Source organism: Mastomys coucha, unplaced genomic scaffold, assembly GCF_008632895.1.
Source record: "Mastomys coucha isolate ucsf_1 unplaced genomic scaffold, UCSF_Mcou_1 pScaffold15, whole genome shotgun sequence".
Classification (NCBI taxonomy): domain Eukaryota; kingdom Metazoa; phylum Chordata; class Mammalia; order Rodentia; family Muridae; genus Mastomys; species Mastomys coucha.
Genome location: NW_022196897.1, coordinates 161,050,862 through 161,071,438, shown reverse-complemented (window position 1 = coordinate 161,071,438; position 20,577 = coordinate 161,050,862). Strand labels below are relative to the sequence as shown.

The window sequence follows — 20,577 nt, the reverse complement described above, 5'->3', positions numbered from 1 at the left end:
GAAATGCGTCCTTGACCAGCATTTAGAAATGACAATTCCATAGGAGCCTCCAGAGCCGGAACTCATGGTTTTCTTACCATGGAATCGACAAATTCCTCATCCCACAGCAATGGGTTTCTCAAGTTCATCTTTTGATTCCATCAAATTTCACCAATTACATTCCTCTTGTACTGCCCTGAACACATTGGCACATAGTACTCTGCCCTGGGAAACAGCTTCTCCTCCCTCACCTCCAAACAGCCATGCACCCACAGATCCACACAGTCACAGGTACACACACACAGTCAACCCACAGATCCACACAGTCACAAGTACACACACACAGTCACAGGTACAGTCACAGGTACACACACACAGTCAACCCACAGATACACACAGTCACAGGTACACACACACAGTCAACCTACAGATCCACACAGTCACAAGTACACACACACAGTCACAGGTACAGTCACAGGCACACACAGTCACAGGTACACACAGTCACAGGTACAGTCACAGGCACACACAGTCACAGGTACACACAGTCACAGGCACACATGACTGCAGGTATTCCCAGTCACAAATACTCCCAGCTGGCGAGTATTCACACTTCCCAGTGGCACACATAGTAACAGGTATACTATCAAATCAGCCTGGCCACTGGGAACCAGCTCAGATGTCTCTCTCTAGCACCCACTCTATCAAAGGATACCCGACACAGTCATTTATTAATGGCAGACTACCACAGTCCAGCCTGGCTCCCTTTGAAGTTAGAGCAGTTTGTCTTTGACACCCTTCACCTACTGGGAGCAGTGGGTAATGAAACCCTCTGACCCTCTGGTTTCCAAGCAGGATTTATTTTGACATGCTTCCCACCCCTCAACTCAGGTGTCCATCAGACTCTGTCAACCCCAGCTTGCTGACTTGCCCCTACCACTATTTCTGAGCTCCCCTCTGACCTTCAATAAAGATACACAGTGATTAATTCTTTCTAGGCCACTGTGTAGACCTCTCCCTGGGGGCTCACACCTGCCCGGCAGTGGCCATGTTCCCAGCTTTGACTAATTGCAGGGACAGGAAGCCTTTGAAAATGGGCACTAGGGACCCTGTCCTCTGGCTCAGCTTGCTGCTCAAATATCAGACGAGAGAGATTAGACATCTGAGAGGCCTGCAGGCTGTTCAGGGTACTATTACCTACATGGGTGCAAGCCTAGAGCTGACTTCCCAGAGGGAAATTAACTTAGTTCCATCCATCTTTGGGTTCTGTTCCTGTTGAGACCTGGCCTTATTCATTAGCTCGCGCCTTTGTTCTTGGGGGTGTGACAAAGCCATGGAAGCCTATGGTTGGACTGTACAGAGTAGATTATCTCCAAGGGGAAGGACATGGAGGGGATGTCTGGGGCCTCTCAGACATCCTGCCAAGTGGATACAGAGCCTCCCTCCAGCCTAAGAGAAGCTTTCAGATTGATAAGAGACAGAGTCAGTGGCTCTCTAAGGTCACTCTGTGTTCCTAAGATCCCTGAATCTCTACCATCAAGCCAGTGCCCATGAGCAGGGCCAGGACCTCCCAAGCATGCCTAGAGAGGGCCACAGAGAGTAGCTGCTCTTTTCTTTGGCTTACATAGTCCCATGGTTGGGGCCATAGGGTAAGATGAGGCACACTTTAGGGGAACATGGACCTGAATGTCTGCGTTGCCCACAAAGCCACATGAGAGGCCTTTATGGTTCCCTGAACTGATCCACCCCCCCCCCCGGCCTTCTCCTTAAAGGAACACTGAAGGACCCCGTGCAATCTGAGAATCCCAGAATATTACAGAGCCTGCTGCTTAGGGTAATTGGAGGTAAGAAAACTCTCTCTCTCTCTCTTTCTCTCTCTCTCTCTCTCTCTCTCTCTCTCTCTCTCTCTCTCTCTCTCTCTCTCTCTCGTGTGTGTGTGTGTGTGTGTGTGTATGTGTGTGTGTGTGAAAAAGAGTGAAAAGGGTTTTTCACTGAACCTGTTCTTCACTGATTTGGCCACACTGGCTTCTCAGGGAAGCCCAGAGAGTCTCTTGTTCCCAACACCTCAGTGATGACATTACACACCTGGCTTTTCATTCAGGTATCAGGGACTGGTGAACTCAGGCCTAAGCCCTTCCCCAGCAAGCACTTTACCCAATGAACAATCTCCCAGCCCTGTGATTCTATTCTTTTATGGCTCAGGGTAACTGCAATGCCCTGCCACATGTGTTTGCTATTGAGGAGGTCCCAGGTGATAAGCCTGTTTACACACTGACGTCCTCATGCACCCTGCCCTCTGTTCATTCAGAAAGACATGTACAATTGCTTATGTGGGATCGGATGAGGGTGATTTACAACGGCGGAAGAGCAGCTTCTCCACCTTTGGGATCTGTGAAAATGATGTTGGTAAAGAGTCCGAAGAACTCATCAATGCATGATTCTTAAGGTGGGAGGACCCTAGGTTTAGAGAGGTCTCTGAATCCAGAGATGGCTGTCTATGTAAGAAAAGAACAGAGTGGGAATCTACAGGAGATAAGCTCATGTGATAAGCCCCAAGCCTACATGGGAGAACTGTACAGGGATAAGAAGCACTAGGCTTTTGGTGGCATTGGATGAGCCAGCAGGACAATCTTCCTTCATCCAGCAAGCATGCGGGGTGATGACAATCCCACACAGCAGCTCCTACATTCTACCCACCGCTGCTGTATCTCCATTCTGGCCATTCTCTTCCTTGTGCCCAATATCCAGCCAGAAAACCACACCCACCTTTCCATAAAAAGGCCCTGGTCTCCAAAGAAGGCCTCCTCCCAAGACCCATGAGTGTGGCCTCATAATCCTCCTATAGCACCAACGCTAGTCACCACTGGTCACTCAGCCTTCTGCCTGTGTCACTGTCACACACACGTGTGTAGTAGCGATCCACATCACTGTCTGCTTTGGAAGCTGCAAAGTAAGGCTGTGCCCAGAAGAAGCTACTGTGCTCGCATACTGAGCATTTGGGCCTATAGACCAGAGCTTATGTGTCTAGGGTTTATAGTCAAAATTCTGCACATGGAAGTAAACAGGCCACCTATTCCATTCCCAATATGACTTGGTCAAAGATGGACAAGGAGCCAACCAACCTGTCTCCCCTACTATCAAGAACAGGGACTCTCTTTGCCCTCCACCTGTAGGGCACAGAGCCTAGCCCTATGACTTGGCTGGTCTAAGTTCCCAGGACAGTTGAATTCACCATTCCAAAGCTGTTGAGAAGAGACCTGGAGACCTCCATTCTGGGTGACGACGGGAATAGTTCAGCTGCTCCCATTTGTTTAGGCTGTGACCATTGGCAACCTCTTGCCCATGGACAGACATGACCATCAGCTCCCAGACAGCTCATTAGCAGAGTCCAGTCAGACATGTTACTGGAGCTCCCTGCCACATGAAGGAAAACCCTAGAACCCAACCCTCATAGAGAACGAAGCACATAGGGACAAAGGATGAAGAGCCAGACAGCAGGAGCCATGGTTTCCACATGGGGACCCTTCGATGTGGGGTCCCTATGCCTGTAGTTTCTCACCTTGCAGTGCTCTGAGAACTGGGGTCCTAACAGTAGACTCTAAGTTGAAGAGGCTCTCAGGGAATGGCAAGAGGCATGCCTTAGAGTCTAGAATGCACAAAGATGCCATCAATACTGTCACATGAAGGCATAGCCTCACAGTAATCTCTGGCCCTTGTATGGAAGGAACCTCTTGTTTTGGTGTACAGGCAAACCCATGTTGAGCATTGTGATGTCATCCACAGCTGAGCACAGTAGATGATTTCACTGAATAAAGAACAATGGGATGTATATGAAGGTGAGAGCCATGGACTACAGAGAGAGAATAGAGTTGAGCTCCTGCATCCTCCTGCACCCCAGCCTTTCTCCCTCCTGGATCTACACCCTTTAGATGCCTTAACCAAAGCAGTATTTTGCCTTCTCCAGCTGGCCAACAGTAGAACTGAGTACCTATACCTATATTGTTTTGATTCTGAGTAAGAAGCACTCACTACACCTCATGCTCCTCTTTACAAGGACAGAAGACTTTGGGGACAGGGTATGGGGGTGGGGTAAGTACCATTTGCCTGTAGGGGGTGCTGGAGCTACACAGAAGAGAAGTAAGTGCCCCACCGTGGGCCCTAAGAATCAAAACCAGGGCACCAGACAAAGACTTCGGTCAGCCCTTGAACCAACCAGTTAACAACCAGACATACATAGATGGTAATTCGGATGTTGCTGGCCCCACAGCCTCTCAAAGACGGCTCCATTCTTCCAAGGCCACCCTCTTCAAGTGAGAACAAGGCTAGAGTCGCCACTGCTGGGTGAAAGGGGGAAGATGTAATGATCCAGAAAAGTCCCCTGGCTTGTCCTAGCTGCTCAGGGACTGCAGTTAGGATGCCTCTATTCCAGGAAGTCGCCTCCATGAGTTCATGTCCCACTTCCCTCTGGGCCTTGTCCCAATTGCAGCCAAGGTCAGCATTAGACACGTGCCTCTCACAGAACCGTAATACTTGTCATGCGCTCTGAACCCCACAGCCCCCACTGCCTCCATCCCAGAGCCTTACAATGATAGGATTGTGCAAAGAACTGAGCATACTTCCCATCCAGAGATGTGGGAGGTAGAGGCACCAGGAGTTTCTGGTGTATACATTCCCAGATCTCACAGGGAATCTATGGCTGTGCAGAGCCTGGCTCTTGCAGCCAGGGTAGGGACATGTTTGCACTGCCCAGAATTGGCATCTTGATTCCTTACACCCGACCATTTTTCCATACATCAAGGCTGGTCATCTCACAGATTCAAAACCACATTGTGGCCCTTCATACACTTTGCCCTTCTGGATTTTCCCTGCCCATTTACTACTTTCCTGAATCAAATACTAGGGCCTGGTGCCTTTGCTCACTCAGTCTGGATTCGCCACAAAGGAAAATGTTACCTGCCACTTCTGCTGAACTCCTCCCAAGAGTCTCCCGTGGTTCTAACCCCTCAAGTCGGTGGGAGAGACAGCTTCTTCTTGACAACCAGGGTGGCTTGCACAGTCGCTTGGCTCTCTGCCAGAAACTCCCTTCACACCTGTAGGGCAGAGCAGTGCATCTGTAGTCATTGTGTGGAAGGGTATGTGCCAGGAAAGGCCCTGGGGGTGGCTGGGAAACATGGGGCTAAACTAGAGGTGGTCTTTTGGAGCCCAGCCTGGCCTTGTAGTTCCTCCATAGCTGAGTATGATTCTGATCCTCCTGCCTTAACCTTCTGAGTGCTGGGATCGCAGGTGAAGGCCATCATGCCTGGTTTATGCAGCGCTAAGGCCGGAAGCCAGGTCTCCATGCATGTGAAGAGGGTGCCCTACCCACTGAGGAAGGCCCCCCAGCCTGAGATCATGTTCAAATGTTACTCACACTGCTTTGCAACGACGTAGGAAAATGATGGTGCCGTTAGTCCTTCACTACTCGCTAAACAGTTGGCTAAATAGAATTTCGTGCAAAGATGAAAATGTTGTAGAATCTGCATTGGTCTCCACAATCGCTGCTCCCCTCCTGGGGTTGCTGAGCATGTAAGCTACAGTTACGTTAAGAACCCACACGTGGTCATTGCTACCGCTACAGGCGATGTTGGCAGCCTGTGTCTTGGGGGAGGGGGGTCTGCACAGATTCCCTAACAGAGAGCCCCCTTCAGTTCATTTGATCTAGTGGTCCCCAAAACAAAATGCCGCTAATGACCCAGAGGGCACATACCACAAGGATGGGGAAAGGCTAGGGGCTCCCTTGTACTGGCTGTCTTGTAGACTGCACTCTCTTGGTGCACGCCCTTTGAAAGGCACAGCACGCATCCAACAAGGACATCCGTGTAAAGTGTACATGAACTTGTTGTACTTGTCTCTTAGGATTCAGGCTCACAATATTTTACTGACAGGCAGGTATAGCTCTCAGTAAACCAGCCATCTCATCCAGCACCCACATCTTAGGGGAATGTAAGCTGAGAGGAAGGTTCGCTGACACATGCCTTACGCTTGTTTGAAAGCTCTTTGCAGATCCTTAGGGGAGCTGCCTTCCTGGACCGGCTTCAGTCTCCAAGCACTTGGAGCTCCACAGAACCTTCTCGGGAAGAGGCAACATGCTTAGCCTTCTTCCTGCCTCTTGTGTTTGAGCTTCCTCCAAGACCCAAGCACAGGACCTTGTCACCAGGGCCGACTGGAATTTTAAATCAGGGCTGAAGGACACACAGCGCCCTCTCAGGTATTGCCTTCTCTTGACGCCAGCCATGAGAGAGTGCCTCTGTGCTGTTCTTCACTGGGTATCTACATTTGGAAGAAACCTGCCTTCCCAGCCTGGAGCAGGGGCTGTCATCCTCTGGGGTGGGGGTAGGGGGGCTGGCTCCTTTCCTGAAGCCTCTGTCCCATTTGTCAAGACCACAGATTCCCCGAGGAGCTATCAGGGGAGGGAAGGCGGGCTGCGATTTCACTCATCATAACCCCCTGAACCCACCAGAGCTCCTGCTGAGTGATTGCAAAGGACACAAAAGAAGGAAGGGAGGTAGGACCTGTGGGGGATGCACAGCCAGTAAATGTGCAGGCTCACCTTTGCCCCCAAGACCACTGGTAACTGCAGCTGGCTTGCAGGCTCGACGAATGGCACATAACCTGAACCTTGGAGACTTCATTTAATCAAAGGGGCTAGGGGGTCTGTCAGGAGAGTTCCTGGCCCTCCGGTCAGCCTTATCAAAGTGGAATCTGGACCCTGTCACACTTGAGGAGAACCTATATGTATGGACTCCGGTACCATCTTCCAAGAGATGCTTTGTTTTAGACTTGGGCTGGGACTGCCCCCATCTCTCTTGATCCTCTCAGAGGAGTCGGTGTAGTGCCCCTACCTCCCCACAAGCAGCTGCATTAAAGAAACTAGCCTGCTTGGGCAGTTTTTCATCTTCTATCATTCAGGGAACCCCAAGGCATGCCAGGTTCTGTGAAGTACCATCCAACGATTCTCCCTAGGGTTACCCGTCTCTACCAATCTCTGCCCCTGCTATTGGGGACATGCATACCCTCTGGGGCATGGGAGGCTTGACGTGCTTGCATATACCTGAGAAACTTTCCACCTGACTAGCTGGTGTGGGGTGCCTTGGCTCACACATATTTACCTCTAAGTAGGACAATCTGTACGGTACAAGTCCCACTTCAGAGGTCCTGAGGGCCCAGCTGCGGCCAGACCTGTAAAGTGTCTCTACACCCCTTTCCCTGCCTTCAGCAGGCTCTTCACAGCCTCCTCCTAAGAGCTCACTTACAACCCAAGCCCCACTTTCTAAAGAATCCAACGGGGGTTGATGTGGGTGTTACTCTCAGGATGCTTGCTTTGGTTTGAAGGACCTCAAGTATGCACGTAGCCCTAAGTACATGTCTACTTAGTACGTGATGCAAGGCCTGTTCCCTCTCTCCCTTTCTGCTTATTCAAGGTTGAGTTTAAGATCAACTTAGTTTTCTAAGTTCACATCTAGTCTGTGACACCAAGCTGATCCATTTTCTCCTTTATACTTTTAAAAAGAAGCCCCCAACGTTTCAGATTTTGAACTACAGGCTCCATACAAGCCTCTTTTCTGCTTCCTCTGGGTCCTCACCATGCGTCTCAGGATGCCTGTGCTCCTTAGTCTCATGAAGACCAGTTACAGTGAGCACTTCTTGCCCAGGTCAGTGTATCAGGGATCCCTGAAGACTGGTAGGTTAAGATCATAAGCCTGTGGGCTTCAATTTGGAGTCCTTGGTTCCCTCAGGACATAGGAGGGCTAAGGTTGCTGTCACGAGTCTTGACACATTGAAATGTATTAGCCCTGCTGTTGCGCTGTAATACTGCTGTAGTGAGATCTAAGGAGGGACCTGGCAAGCAGATGAACAGGTAGGCCCCATAAGTGCTCATCCAGGGGAGAGCTCAGTCTTGCTGTTTCTCCCAGCCCCTCTCATGGCTCTAAGGACATGGCAAAGCAGAGAGAAGCTGAGAGATGTCTGTGACCATGCTCAAAGCCCTAGTACTGCGGCCATTGGGTCACAGGGTCTCAGCCATGTGTGGTGCAGGGCATAGGCAGCAAAGGCCACCTGAGCTCAGGCCCACTGTCCATCTCACTGTCAGCCTCACCTCACAGACTTCTCTGAGTCAGTTCCATCTCAACTGAAGACAGGGATAGCAAATACACAAGGTAGACAGACCCTCATGATGAATAGAATCCTGTCCTCAGGGCCAAATGTGCCCTTTAGGACCGAGCCCCCTACACACACACACACACACACACACACACACACACACACACACACTTGCTTGTCATCCCCCTCTATGGGAGCTATCTATTTAGTATTTGCTGGACACTTCCTCAGCAAGTCTCTGAGCACTTCATGCTTGTATACAGCCACAAATTAATCAACACAACCCAATTCCACGGTCCAGTGCTTGCTGTGGGCCTGGCACAGATGTATTCCGAGAACTTTGTGAATCTCTGGGCCTTGAGTTAACATCTAAGTAATTAGTCATGCAAGCATGAAGCTTCGCCGTGTTTCCATTTCCACTCTCAAAATGGTCCCCAAGTTTTTGACTCCCTCTCTTTTAACATGAGCAGTGTTTCATTAATGAAACAGCCATTCTCATGATAGCGTTGGAATAGAGAGAGGGAGAGAGAAATGAAACCGAATGGAAAGGTCCTGAAATGAAATTTACTTCGAGTGTAAATAGGGAGCTAAAAACAGCAAAGAGCCGAGGGACTCTTGATTTTTATATAAATTCTACATTACATTTTAGAGTTTTCCAATCAAATAAAATCTCTATATGTGAAATATGTATGAGTAATATAATAGCATATATGTAGTTTCAAAAACATTAAGTTATAACTAGTTGATAAAACAAATTTAAAAATATCACATTTGATCCATGCTCCCTGGTTGTCTAAATCACAAAAATCAAACCAAATCCTTCTATATGTATGACTGTGTATGTGTAAGTTAGGAAAGTATCGGAGGAAGTCTTTATTTGCTCATGGCATTGGGAGACTGAAGCTAGGGAAGACTTCTTCGACAAGAGCATCACTGAGTAACCAAAGAAGAAAAGGTGGCCTTGTGGATACATCGAAATGTGCAACTTCTCACACAGATTGTGATCCCAGCACCCAGGAGCTCCATCAAAAGTCTAGACTGGCCTGATTAAATTAGCAAAATCAGAGCTTAAAAAGTATTAGGAATTAAAACAATTTTTTAACAATAAGACACAGCAAATTAAATTCGAGCCCAGTCTCCTGGGTTCTGAGCCCTCACCTAACACTCTGGTCCCACTACAGCCTTCCTTACCAAAACCAAATGAAACGACAACTAAGTTGTTCTTAAAAATTAAATAGATTTAAATGTATTGATAGTCCGATTGGAAGGGGTAAAACAGTTAAAATTGTAAAGAGAGAAAACCTGGGCAGATAAATCTGTTTTCATCTCAATGGTTTCTCCAGACCAGATGATTTCTGTATATGTCCCCTAGCTTGGTGGGATAGAATTTTAGTGAATGTCAAGGGGCAGTTCTTCTGGTTGCAGAGACCTCAGACCCTGGCAGGCCATGCACTCACCACACTTGTCACTGAGAAGTGAGTTATCCACCCCACCCCACACACACACACCCCAGGAAATGGGGAGACATTCTTCGCCTGAGTCCTGTGGGCTGAGACCAGGACAACCTTATCATCAAGAGCTTCACTTAGACAGAGTCTAACAGGCTGAGTAGAAGCAAAACAAGTAGTCTCCACTCCACCCCAAGAGAGGTGCTTCCAACCCAGATCTCAGCGTTCCCGTATCAGGAGCACAAGGCACTCAGTTGCTGTAAGTGAGAATTAATTTGTAAACAGAGGCAGACAGGAGGGACTTTAACTGCCTGGATTGTCAAGAGCAAACTCTAAAGTGCTGTTTAAAAGGACTGAGGGCCTGGAGAGATGGCTAAATCAACAAGGTATTTGCCAGATCCTCAGCATGAGCACAAAAGCCGAGTTATGGGAATCTGTTATCCCCATGCTGGGGAGATGGACATGGAAGGAGGCCTGAACTGTGCTGGCCAGACAGCCAAGCTGAATTCACAAGCTCCAGGTGCAGTAAGACCCCACCTCAAAGGATGTAGTGGAAAGATTCTGTACGCATGTGTTTCTTGGCGATAAAACATACTATCCATGAATGACTACATTTAAAAATCAGTGGACGTGGGTTCAAGATGGCTCTGTCAATGGGTAAAGGTGTTGCCACTGAGCCTAACACCCTACGTTCCATCCCCAGGACACACATAGTGGAAGGAGAAACCCCACCTCACACAGTGTCCTCTGACCTACACACACACAGAATATACAAGCAAACAAATAAATGTAATAAAACTGTTTAAAAGGTCAGACCAATAAAGACAGGATGTCAATGAACAAGAGACCACTATGGGAGGCTACAGACCTCTGGTGGAGATGAAAAATGATTAATTTGTCGGAGAAACCATTGAGATGAAAACAGATTTATCTGCCCAGGTTTTCTTTCTTTACAATTTTAACTGTTTTACCCCTTAATTTTACCCCAATTTTAACTGTTTTACCCCTAATACAATCTGGACAGTGTATGAACTGATGGGCACTGTGTGACGAAGCTGCTGCTCCCTAGAGCAGAGTCGGATGAGATGCCCACCCAAGGCTTCCTTCCGCTTTCCAGGCTGGGCACTGTTGGTTGGAAAGACAATCCCTTCTCCTTTTCTCCACTGATTTTCCTTTAAAAACTTATCAAAAGTTCCTCTTCACCTCCTTGGCTCTCCAATCAGTCTCTGACTATCCTGATAGAAGTACCATGCTGTTTTGAATTCACCAGCCTTATATAGAAACTCTTAGGTTTTGCATTATAATCAAAATGGTGTGATATTTGCATTAAAACAGACAAATAGATCATGTTAGGGCAAGCAGATGGCCACCTGCGAAACTCTGAGCGTCTATCCATAACTCATTCCATAGAGAAAAGTGAACATGGATCCCAGGCTTGAGTGTGAAGCCTGAGGTACAGAGTGGTGGGGGAAATGTGTGATTTGGTCAGAAAGAAACTTCTGAGATTTTACACTGAGAGCAAACACAATGAAAGGGGAAAGAGGAGAATGCATTTCATCAAAGTTGAAGAGGATTACTCTTTAAGACATAACATGAGGGAAATAAAAACTGGTAGTTAGAGGTGTAGCACAGGGTAGGGTATTTCCCTGGCATTTGTATGGGATTAATCCCAAGAACCCAAATAAATAAATAAGACAACTATTTGAGCTAGGCATGGCAGCTCATATCCACAATCCCACATTCAGAGGGTACTTGTCTCAAAAAAAAACAAAAGCAAGCAAACCAACAAAAAGCCTAAATATGTTTAGTCAGTCATGTTGGTAAGACTCTATGGGTTTAGCTTCTGAAACTTTCACCAGTATGACTACCTAAACATGAATAAAATCCCAGTCATCCTCAGGCATAGGAATCGATCAAGACGATATAAGTGTTTATGCATACAACATGGATGTGGTGGTCATTTATTTATTTATTTATTTTGGTTTGTTGAGACAGGGTTTCTCTGTGTAGCCCAGGCTGTCCTAGAACTCACTCTGTAGACCAGGCTGGCCTCAAAGTCAGAAATCCACCTGCCTCTGCCTCCCAAGTGCTGGGATTAAAGGCATGCACCACTACCGCCCAGCTGTGGTGGTCATTTTTAACTGGCAACTCAATGCAACCTAAAATAACCTAGGAAGAGAATCAAAATGAGGAATTAATTAGGTCAGGTTGGCTGGAGACTCAGTCTGTGAGGGATTGTCTTATGTTAAATGACCTGGGAAGACCCAGCCCAGAACAGACATCACTTCCTGGCATTGAGTCCAGGGCTGTGCAAAAATGAAAAAACTCAGGCTAAGCACAAGCAAGCAAGTGAGCAAGGGAGCATGAATTCATCTCTCTCTGCTCTTGACTGTGGGTGTCATGTGACAGTCATGTGATAGCTGCTTCAAGTTACTGTAGCCTTCACAATCCTGCTACAAGGGACTACAACTCAGACCTGTGAACTGAATAAATTCTTTCTCCCTTAAGCTGATTTTTGATGTTTTATTTTTACCATGTTTTATTATAGCAACAGAAATTAAACCCAGTGAATCAATGAGTCCCAGAATAATCAAGGTGTCTGGGAGAGCTAGCCCCAGAGAAGAGCAACTCCCACACAGAGTTAGTTTGTTTCTTTCATAGTCTAGAAGAAGCAATCAAATCTACATTGATAGAAGCACATTAAAGTTCACTGGGAACAGGAGAAGCAGCTTGGAGAGAAGGGAGGAATTACAAAGACATGATGGAAACTTTCTACTGTTGGCATCCTACAAATTTATGTCAAGGTTAATTAAATTATATGTCTTAAAGATATGTGATTTATTAAAACTCAATTGTATATCAATAAAGAGTCGACAGAGAAGTTATTTAATTAATTAAAAAAATTAATAAATTTTTAAGGATACCACTGAACAATGCATCTACATTGTGTATCCATATAGACACAACATTTATTAAGGGTAGAAGGCAAGTTGGGCCTGGTGGTATGTTCCGTAAGACCATACTCAGGAGCTGAGGTAGAAGAATCACTAGTGCAGGCCAGCCTGGTCTATACAGTAAGACCCTGTTGTCTCGGTTGGCAAAGTGCTTGTTGAACAAACATGAAGAACTGAGCTGTGCAAATGCCTTAGTTGTAATCCCAGAATCCACATCCAAAACCAAAGAACAAACAGGAATAGTAACATGCACTTGTAATCTGAACTCTGGGAAAGCACACAGAAGTAGAAGCCTGGGCAAGGTACAGGCCAGGAAGAGATCCTGCCTCAAAAATAAAGTGAAGCTGAGAACAGGCCTGATAGATATCTCTGGCCTTCATATGCACCAGCATATATATGTGAATGGCACATTCACACGCGCGCGCGCGCGCGCGCACACACACACACACACACACACACACACACACACACACACACACACACGAGAAAGTCTAAGAAACATTTCTTTCCTGTGTTTAGAAGGAGAGGAGAGAGCAGGGTGGAAATGGTGCTTGAGAAATGATGGCCAAGGAATTTTCTAGGAAGATCATGAAAGCCCAGCAGATTCTGGATGGGCGACATAAAGGGTAATGTCTAACTCCAAGCATCACAGTAAAGTGGTGAAACACAAACATTAAAGGAACAGCTTTAATAGCAGCCAGGCATAAAGACATTCCACAGACAGAGAAGTGACAAACAGCGGAGTTCAATAAAACAGAAACTAAAAATGGTGGAAGAAGAGCCTTGATGCCCTGAGCAAAAAAGGGATGTTTACCCAGTGCCCTGTAGCCAGAAGAAATACTGCCCAATACCAGGATGGGTGCAGCTATTGCAAACTGATGACAACCAGGGCAGCCTTCTTTTCTGCAGGAAGTCTGAAGAAAATGCCAGAAGGATGATCCAAAATGCATCCAGAAATGAAAAATGGGTCAATTCCATACGCCAAGATGAATAAGATGGCTTTAAAAACAAAATGCTAGACTGAAGAATGTATGCACAGCTTTTAACATGTAAAGAATCTATACTATCTAGACTCTCACATGACCCTATAAATTATATTCATCATTTGAAAGATTCAAAACAGCTAACATTAACAAGCATCAAAAAAAAAAATATGAACCTCACTCACTCACGTAATGTAATACCTCACGACAATGTCAGGAAGATGGATAGTTAGATAAGTAAGTAGACAGACAGATAGATAGATGGACGGATGGCATACATGATTGATATATACATGGGTGGATAAGTATATAGATAGATGGATGAATACACAAGCTACTGCTCCAGTGCCATGCCTGCTTGCCTGCTGTCATGCTGCCCAACAAGATGGTCATGGGCCCTAACTCTCTAGAATCATGAGCCTCAAATTAAGTACTCTCTTTAATAAGTTACCATGGTGTTTTATCAAGCAATTGAAAAGTAACTAAGACGAGGACCTTGCTCAGAGCTTCCTTGCTTCCCTGTGCTCAATTCCCCACATTCAATTTGGGGGATCTTTTATAGCAGTTCCCTGATAAAGATGCCCTCTCTTGACTCCCTCAAAGTCAACTATTAGGATAAAGATCTTCAAATTCAATTGTCTGTGGAGGTAGGTATGTAAGACAGCTGAGAAACAGCTGAAGATCCAATGCTAAAGAGAGGTAGGGACTGGGGTATTCACAAAACATAGCTCTCACCTACCAGGGTGGTTATTACTCCTCTCTGGCCAGCTGTGGCCATTCAAGAAGGCAAGTCTTGTGTCCTCAAAATTCTAATAGCTTGAGATGAGTGGAAAATAAAGAGACTTGTATGACGTCTGACTTTTATGATGCGACTGTAACTTTTAGACCCCTTGCGCGATACACTTAACACAAGAGCTGTTGCTGAGCTCTTAAGGCCTCCTAAAACAATTGTCTCTGGCCTTATCTAGAAAATAGTGCCTCTGAATGTTCAGGAGAATATCCCCAAGCCTCGGGATTGCTGAGAGATTCTCTTTGCTTCTCTGGACTTTTAATTTTTTTCTGCAAAATATTCACAATGCTTGCAAATGCTAAAAATGTCTTAAAAGTAATAATTAGTGCACAATCTCTCATCATTGGATGGATGGATGGATGGATGGATGGATGGATGGATGGATGGATAGATGGATGGATGGATTTTTCAACTTGGTTATCTAAAATATTTACTGTGCCCTGTCTAAGAAATATGCCAGTAAACAATACATGGTCAATAGAATCATGCTGGGTGGGCAATGGGCAACAGAGACAGATCTGGAGCCACAGAACTTCAGGCCAATAGAATAGGAGCCTCCCTCTGGAGCTGAGCCGCCATTTAATGCCACATTCAGTTCCTGGGGGTTTAACTAAGTATCCATTTGAAGTTCCTGGTACCAGGCTAGTGGGGAAGGGGAAGAGGGGGCCACATATCTTACCTCTTGGAATGAAGCATCAGTTTCTTCTGCTTGGTGTTCTCACGAGATGTCTTCACCCTCCTACGCCACAGTTCTTTCTTCCACCGTGGTCTGGACCCTTGGTCCTCAGCCCTCAGCCCTGGGACTGTTGGATAGGGAAGCTGAAAATACCAGGCATGTTGGCATCATGTCACTCAAAGCCCTCATGGTGGGGACAATCATGGCGGGCTCTTTCTGGACAGACAGGATACCTATCTATAGGAATTAAGTCACCCAAATGTTGTGTTACTAAATGGTCTGAGCCTGCCCAGTATTCTTACCTGGCAACTGGTTGTGTATCACATGGAACCTTCCGGAACTATGCCTAGCTAGACTTCCAGTGGAAATGCTGCACCTTTGATGTGAGTGGAGAATTAACCATTATCCATAGTTCCCCCCCACCCCAGGAATCGCTACAATTTGGAAGGAGAAGATTTGGAGAGGAACCAGACCTTGGATCCTCACCCTCAGCCCCTGGAGAGAAGCAAGATTGCTTGCAAGTCTCAGGTCCTACCCTCGTCTTTGTTCCGTAAGCCCAATTAGAACTGAGGTCTCAGTGCTCCCTTTAGCTCCCTGACCCAAGCCATCTCCTAACAGGACTAAGACTTCAATGCTTTCAAGATGGGACCATAAACTCATGGCTTAATTTCCAGGTAAGATCCCGCCTGAGCTTTAATCACATTTTCCTTATTATCTTTGCTCCTGATGGCTCCGGTGATTAGAGTGAAGCAGTTTTTCTGGTGTCTCTGATAAATTTCTCCATCGAAGAGCCTACGTTTCTGTCCCCTCTTTTGTTGTGATTTGATTTTCTGTCTGGAATTTGTCTGTCAACATGAGTTTCTAGTTTCTGGACAGGTGACTCAGTAGTTCAGAGCACTTGCAAGGGACCTACGTAATCCCAGCACCAACATCAAGTGGTTCAAAGCTGCCTTTAACTCCAACTCCAGAGGAGTTAATATCCTGTCCTATAAATCACATACCCCATAGATACAATTCAAAATAAAATAAAATATATTTATTTTGTCATTGTTGCTGATGTTTTTATCTTTGTCTCTGTTACCAGGAATAAACTGATGTCTTATGTCTAGTCACAAATATCTTACCTGGATATGCTAGTAAAATCTCTCTCTCTCTCTCTCTCTCTCTCTCTCTCTCTCTCTCTCTCTCTCTCTCTCTCTCTCTGTGTGTGTGTGTGTGTGTGTGTTTGTGTGTGTGTGTGTGTGTATGTGTGTGTGTACACATGGAGACTAGAGAACAATCTTGAGTGTCATTTCATTTCTCAGGAGCCATCCAGCTTATATTTTGAGCCAGGGTCTCTCACTGGTCTGGGACTCACTGGTTAGGCTAACCTAAGCTCTGGAGACCATCTCCTCAGTGCTGGGGTTAGAACGGCCGGCCATCATACTTGGCTTTTTAATTGTGGATTCTCAGGCCCTCATAGTTGTGTGGTAAGTACTTTATCAATTCAGCTATGACCTAGACTCCAGTACGATCGTTTATTACTATGTTATTTTTATGAATTTGCTGAGTTTTGTTCATATCTAGGGCCTTTATTTTCCCTAGCCCATGCATGGCAGCACTAGCCTCTCTTGGGAGCAGAGGACCTCCTAATGGTGGTGATTGATTCATGACCTCCTAATGGTGGGATAGATTCATGACCTCTCTCTCTTCTCCCTCTCTCTTGCTCTTCTTGTCTCAATCTCATGCTGGCCCAAACCCCAGGCTGAGCTGGTGTTACCTCAGGTGCCTGCGTAGAGCCTTCTCCTCCTCGGTTCGTCTGGGTCCTTCCTCCACAGCTCTTGGGCAGTGCTTTGTCACCGTCACCCTGGAGGTTTCTGTTAGGCAAAGATGAAGCCAAGTGTCCAGGAGCTGCCCTCTGTTGCTCTGCAGGCAGGGGCAGCCTGCGATTCAAGCAACACCATGTGAGCTGGGGCTCAGTCTTAAGTGAGGGGAAGGAGCTTGGGGCCTCACAGCTCCTGGGGGTTCCTAAGATGTGTGACAAGGCTGGTGTCTGCTGGTTCAAGGAAATACTCTGGGGTTTTGTGAAAGCTGTAAGGAAATAGTGTGCTTGAGAGGAAAAGCAGGCGGGCAGCCCTTCCACGGTTTCTGAAGGAGGAGCTTCTAGGACATTCTTAGGAAGTATTCCCAGCTTCTGGGATGACGTCCAAGGGTTTAAGACATTCCCATACGTCCTAGCTCTTGCTGGTGGGCTGTTTGTACCCAGGCAATGGATGGCATGGGTCTTACTCACTACATCCTGGGCCACATGAATGTCACAGGTGTGAGTAGACAGAACGGAGGCTATCTCCCGGATGGTGCTGGTCCTGGGGTCAGAAGAGTGTCTGGCCGCTGGGATGCTGTCATTGGTCCTGTCTCTTTTCTCTCTTCCTGTCTGTGTCTCTTCTTTTCCATCCCTTGACCTGGACCAGCTAGAGTCCTCTGCACTGCCACCTGCCTCACCTGGATCTGAGTGTGCTCCGGGTGGCCGGAGCATTCCCAGTTCTGATCCAACGAGAAGGGTCTGTTCTACAGGCTGTATACTTGTACACAGAGTGTCTGGGCCTTTCCCAGGCCTTGATACAACTAGCCGTGAGGAGTTCTCTCCCTGAGGTAACCTGAGGAGATATTTGGGAGCAAAGGAGCCACCTGACCGAGCATTAGGGACAACAGGATCCTGGGGCTTGGCAGGTAGCAGGGGGTGAAGTCCAGGAGTCCTGGGTCCAGAAGACAATGGGGAATCCTTGTCCCCTAGCCCTGGCCATCTCATGGCAACAGCAGAAGCCGCTGAGGAGACATCTGAGGGCTCTGGGGCTGTGGTCACATGCAGGATACTCTTATTTGAGCAACCCAGCAACTCCTCAGAGTCACTTTCCTGTTTCTGGGATGGCTGAGGGTCAGCCTGCACAGAGCCTCCTGAGGTCTCAGCTTCCAGAGGCCCTGGCTGCTCCTGAGGGTCCACCCCCTCCACCTTCAGTCTCTTCCTCTCTGAAGGCAACTTGTCATCCACAACCTGTAGAGCCACAGATCCACCACTGGACTGTCTGAGGACAGTTTGGGTCCCAGGACTGGTTTCTTTTATAGCCTCACCACTCGGGTCTGCTGAAGGTATCTCAGGAGCTTCTATGTCTCCTCTCTGGCAAGGCCTGGGCCCTGGAAGCAGCTGGCATCCCAGGTCCAATTTCCCACTTGGAGAGAGCAAAGAGCCCTTGCCACTCAAACAGAGGCCATCTGTGCTGCCAAGGGTAGGAGGCGACTTGACTCTGTCCATCGCCTTCAGCTGCTTAGGAGACTCAGCCTCCAGTGAGTCTTCCAGGGATGTTCGACTTCCCCAAGATCTTAGCTTAGCCCCCGCTGAAGTGTCTCTAAGGATAGGGATCCTATTGTCTTGGGACAGGCCTGCATCCTCACTTCCTCCTACCTGTTCCTGAGGAGGAGGAAGGTCCAGTTCTGTCCCCTGTCCCTGCTTCACCTCCCTGTGTTTCTGTCCTCCCTGGTGGCTGGTCTTCGTTTTCTGGTATATTCTCTTGAAGGTCTCATTTCCGTACACCTGCCATTTCTCCTGGGAGAACATCCTTTGCTTCCTTTGAGTACACTTCTTACTGGCTCTGCCCTTGTACACCACACCCTCCTTTGCCACAGCTCTCTTTCCATCTAGGTCTTCAGCAGTAGCTGAGGGGTCTCCGGTGGGGGTACATGGCAAGTCCTCCACAGCAGCCTGTCTCACCAGGGCCCGTGGGTGACCGCTGGGGATGCTTGCCAAGGTCAGTCCTGGACGGCATCCCAGCCGGGCTGGGGTGAGCCTGGGGCTCAGGGCCTTCTGCATCCCTGGGACAGCATCCTGTGGGTCCCGTGGATCTGGCCACAACTTAGAGCCCTCGACGAAAGGCAGCGAGTTGCTCCTGGTGACAGGGACACACTCCACTGTGGTGGAGAGCTGCGTGGGGACTGAGTGGAAAAAGAGGGGTCTGGCCTTTTCCAGGGGTGTGAAGGTGGACTGGGCAGGGCTGAGGGCAGCCCTCCTGCGGCTGGGCTCCAGCGCCCGGATGTCAAAGTGGAAGGAATCCTTGTAGGTATATGGCATGGGCAGGTCAATGCTGCCCTGCTTAGACAGCACGGTCTTGCGGGGCCGCACATGGTCCAACTGTGGGTCATCTACCACCGCCTGGTTGTGAGAGATCAGCTGCGCAATTCGCTCCTCCAGTTTCTTCTTCTCTGTCTCCAGGCTGGGCCCTGGTGTTCCCTGTTCAGCCCTGTTGCCTGAAGAGGAACAGCCAGGGCCCCCTTCCCCCTCAGATTCCGCACTGTGCTCCGATAGACTATGCAATGGGCTAGAGGCAACAGGGGGCTGCTCCACGCTGTCTGAGCGTGACAGGTAACCAGAGTCTGTGCTCTCACACTTCCTCAGCTGGCCCTCCAAGGCCTTGGGGTCCCAGGGCTTCTCTGAACAGGTCTCCTGCTGTCGCTGCAGGAAGCATGGCTTTGGTTCTGGCAGCTTCCACCTAGGCTGTGGGCTGGCTATCGAGAACTCAGGTGACGCCATCTGGGTCTGATCCACAGAGGCCTCCCTGTGGGAAAGGGCAGCCCCGAGAGAGGGGGTCGATTCCACCTTGCTTTCCCTGTTCTGAGCAGCAAGGGTGGGGCGGGCCCCTGGGGAAAGGGCTCTTCCTGGAGCCCCATCATCTCCACGACTCGTCACTGAGTCAGTCTCTCCGGGCCTGTCTCCGTCTTCCAGAAGGCTGCTCCCACTCCCCTCGGACTCCAAGGACAAGCGGGAGTTGTTGAGATGTGTTTGTGTCCGCCTGTGTTTATACAGATTGCTCTGGGTCTTAAAGGCGATGCCACAGGTAGGGCACGGGAAGGGCCTTTCGCCCGTGTGGGACCGGATGTGTTTCTCCAGCACACTGGGCTTCAAGCAGTCCCGGCCACAGTGTGGGCACAGGTGCTTACCAGTATTCTTCACCCTGCCTGTGCTGACCAGGGCGGACCCCACCCCTGGGGAGAGTACAGGCAATGTGCCTACGATGTTCACAGTCAGGGCTGGGGTGGCTGGCTTGCCCACCTGGGTGGCACTGGGCCCTTCAGGCTGCAGTACGGGGCTGAGAATGAATGGTACGCTTGCCCCCTCCAGGCTGCCTGCCACCAGGGGTGCACGTGGCTGGAGGCCCCCGGGAGGTACCGTATGGTATAATGGGACAGGCAGGGCCTTCAAGAACACAGTTGGGGCCAGGCCCTGATCTGGTGGCAGGATGACAGGACCCAGGGTCAGTCGAGGTGAGGCCTGCCCACCTGGGCCGCCTGGAATGCCAGGTCCAGAGGCTGGCTGGTCCGAGGCCAATGGGGTGGGGTGGGTAGATTCCGAAGCCTCCATTCCTCATCATCTGCGTGGTCCAGGATTCTGTCAGCCTGTGGGTGAGAGGCACACTTAGGATGGGGTCTCTCTTCTCTCCATTAGAAGGGATTATAGTGCCCTCTGTGAACCCAAATAACAATCCTCCACCACTCTTGTCCTCAAGAAAGGTGCAGGGTTGCCGAACTGTAAGCCTAGCTACTGAGGCAGGAGGATTACAAGTTCTATCTCTGCTTAGAT

The 20,577-nt window shown here is 48.5% G+C and overlaps 1 protein-coding gene across 1 annotated transcript in view; it reads right to left on the bottom strand.

Annotated features, from left to right (window-relative positions):
• The window catches only part of Znf831 (zinc finger protein 831), a 69,633-nt gene extending 49,275 nt beyond the window's left edge, over positions 1 to 20,358 (bottom strand). Inside the window, exons 1-3 of the mRNA XM_031373784.1 lie at positions 16,729 to 20,358; positions 14,973 to 15,112; positions 4,933 to 5,069 (exon numbers count right to left, since the gene is read on the bottom strand). Of these exons, the coding sequence (XP_031229644.1) occupies positions 4,933 to 5,069; positions 14,973 to 15,112; positions 16,729 to 20,358 (3,907 nt within the window). The remainder of the gene's footprint in view (positions 1 to 4,932; positions 5,070 to 14,972; positions 15,113 to 16,728) is intronic.
• Between the last annotated feature and the right edge of the window lie 219 nt (positions 20,359 to 20,577).